Source organism: Carassius gibelio, chromosome B22 (genome assembly GCF_023724105.1).
Source record: "Carassius gibelio isolate Cgi1373 ecotype wild population from Czech Republic chromosome B22, carGib1.2-hapl.c, whole genome shotgun sequence".
NCBI classification, from domain to species: Eukaryota; Metazoa; Chordata; class Actinopteri; order Cypriniformes; family Cyprinidae; genus Carassius; species Carassius gibelio.
Window position 1 is genome coordinate 37,302,409 of NC_068417.1, and position 2,901 is coordinate 37,305,309.

Sequence of the window (2,901 nt, forward strand, 5' to 3'; positions counted from 1 at the left end):
TAATACAGATTCTTTTATTTGAGTAAGTCAAGTCAAATTTATTTAATGCTTTTAACAATACAGATTGCGTCAGATGACTTCACAGTATTAAATAGGAAAATAGTGTCAATAATGCAAAATGACAATATTAAACACTCAATTAATGTTCAAAACTCAGCTATTATCAATACGAATAAATAAATAATGACAATAAATAAGTTACTTATTTTATTAATTAGTACTTAAGTGGGGCTGTGCTTCGTCCTTTGTGCGATCTACTTAATACACATTTTGAAGCGTCTTGTCCATCAGCTACTGTAATGGGGAGCCACGCCGTGTAAAAAAACAAACAAACAAAAAACCCTTTTTTAAATAATGCGCTATGACACTTCTGCTCTCTTGCGCTCCATTTGGAACGTTCGAACCTCGCGATGACGTCACTCGCCGGTCCCTGATAAGCGCTTACTCACAGAGTCGACGCGCAGTTGGTGAGAATCGGAGCGTTTGTGAAGACTGTCACTTGAGCAAGTTTACAGAGCGGTAGAAAAAGTCTACTTGCGCGAGTCTGCAGACAGAAACGCACAGAGTACAGACTAAATCTTCGAGTCTACACAGAGTTCGTCCACACTCGGCATCAAGATGTGCACCTCATCTGAGTCAGTGCCCAAGAGCGCTGTATATGAGACAGAAGCGGCTGCGTGGCTGGATAACATCAGCTTCTGCAGCGGCTTCTGTCAGTGGATCGACGAAGAGTTGAGCGTCGATTCACTGCCAGCTGAGTCCCAGCAGCCTGTGCAGTCAACAAGCGCTTCACAAGCAGAAGCAGAAGCAGAAGCAGAAGCAGAAGCAGTGAGTGCACAGCCTTCTGCTGAGAAAAGCCCAACAGGTCAGACTAGTATTACAAACTGAACTTTCATCTCATTATAAAATAAACTGTGTTTTATTGTTGGGAAATAATTGCATTATATATACACACACACACACACACACACATAAACTGTGGTCAGATACTGTATGTGGTCTAATACTTTCCTCTTTGGTTTTCTTCAATGAAGAAGTTCCATCTCGAGGCAACAGGAGAAGCAGAATCCATGCCTTCTTCAAGAGAGCATGGAAGGCTGTTAAGAAGCCGTTCCTCCGTTGCAGACGGACAAGAGTGGAGTCCAGTCCTGAAACAGCATCTGTCCCGGGACCGTCTGGGCTCCAGAACGTGCCTGACACCGAGCCGGCATCTGCCTCAGGTCTTCCCAATTGGGAGCCAATGACCGGTGAGTGTGATGTCAGCTCTACCCTCATTTTCTATTATTTTTCAAGTATTATTTTTTACTTCGTAATTCCGCTATCACCTAACATGTAAACTTTAACCACGTACATATTGTTTGCTCATTGTTTAAGAGACATATTCCAGCAGTGCTATAATATAAGAGCTGTAATCCTGCCACCTCTTGTGTTTTTCAGAACCTATGTACAGTTTATACACACTGCAGGGATTGATTGGAAACGGAAGTTTCGGCAAGGTGTTCAAGGCAATACGGAAATCTGACGGCCAAGAGGTAACACGCTTTCACTGAACATTATCCTCATGTCCACTCCATCCAAATGCATGTTTAAAATAAAATACATACTGAAGAATCTGAGAACAATAAATAATAATTCTGTCTTTCATCTCTTTGCAGGTTGCCATTAAAGGACTGTGCAAATTCAACAACAGGCGTTATCTTAAAATTGTAAGTTGGCAAAGATGAAAGAATCCATATTTAGTTGACATATTCAAAGGTGCACACAGATCTACAAAATTTTATATGTGTTTTTATACGTACAGACAATAGGGAACCTTCTTTTCTTCTAATGTGACCCCACTTTAAGGGTTTTACCATATTTACTGTAGTTAACACACCACAAATAACAGTGAAAGGTAAAGCCTTGAGCTGGAAAGGCTCTGTTGATTACATGTAAAAATACTAAAGCAGTTTGTTGTGGTTCATAGCCTGGTTGCTCCGCACCTCTGCCTAGAGAAGTGGCTCTGATGCTCCTGTTGAGGCGTCCTCCAGTTAGCCCCTACGTCATACAAATGTACGAGTGGTTTGATCGACCCAAGATCTTCTCTCTTATTCTGGAGTGCCCTCAACCGTGCATGGTCCTGCGAAAGTTCATCACGGTTTCGTCAGGACTGACTGAAACGATCGCGTCCATCTTAATGCGTCAGTTAGTCCTGGCAGTGCAGCACTGCATAGACCACAGCGTTTTTCACAACGACATCCACGCTGACAACATCCTGGTGACCACAGACACTCTGGAGATCAAGCTGATTGACTTTGGCGCCGCTCACCTGTTTGAGAGCACAGGCTACGACACCTGGAAATATTTAGGTGAGCTGGCATTCTGTATTTATTTTTTATTGTAAAATATTGGGAAAGTAAGCGTGGAAAATGAAATGTTCTTGCTTGCAGGAGCAGCAGAGTACTGTCCTCCAGAGGCTTTTTCGCAGCCCAAATACCACGCCGTCCCAACAAATGTCTGGGCTCTGGGCGTTACGCTGTATCTGATGGTGAACAAACGGCTGCCCTTTTACAACATCCGGGAAACATTGGAAGCCTCCCCTAAGTTTTGGAAGCCCACCTTGTCCATAGGTGAGGAAACAGAGACTGATAAACACATGTTAATGTTTCCATATACCTTCAATCATCAGAAGATATGTTCATACATGTCTCCTCCAAACTCTTACAGCATGCCGTGATCTGATTGGCCAGTGTCTGAACCGCGATCCAGCGAAGCGGCCGACTTTAGAGCAGATCTTAGAGCACCCCTGGTTCAAAAGGTGGCTCTAGAATGAAGGCAGGTGAGGGATTCCCTCTCTCATGAGCCTCAGACCTAATCATTCTCCATAGAGGTCAAGTACTGTCATATGTTTCAATTCTAAAT

At 43.2% G+C, this 2,901-nt stretch overlaps 1 protein-coding gene across 1 annotated transcript; it reads left to right on the plus strand.

The window, feature by feature from the left end:
- Positions 1-618: 618 nt before the first annotated feature.
- On the plus strand, positions 619-1,731 carry LOC127986884 (uncharacterized). The gene is made up of 3 exons (XM_052589141.1): positions 619-865; positions 987-1,247; positions 1,438-1,731. The coding sequence occupies exons 1-3, from the start codon at positions 619-621 to the stop codon at positions 1,548-1,550; spliced, it is 621 nt and encodes a 206-aa protein (XP_052445101.1). The 3' UTR covers positions 1,551-1,731.
- Positions 1,732-2,901: the final 1,170 nt, after the last annotated feature.

Bases quoted from the DNA above. Each gene is read 5' to 3' on its own strand.
- LOC127986884 (XM_052589141.1), top strand. From the start codon at position 619: ATGTGCACCTCATCTGAGTCAGTGCCCAAGAGCGCTGTATATGAGACA. The intron at 866-986 runs GTCAGACTAGTA...AACTGTGGTCAG, and splicing joins TGCTGAGAAAAGCCCAACAG to ATACTGTATGTGGTCTAATA. The intron at 1,248-1,437 runs GTGAGTGTGATG...TGTGTTTTTCAG, and splicing joins CAATTGGGAGCCAATGACCG to AACCTATGTACAGTTTATAC.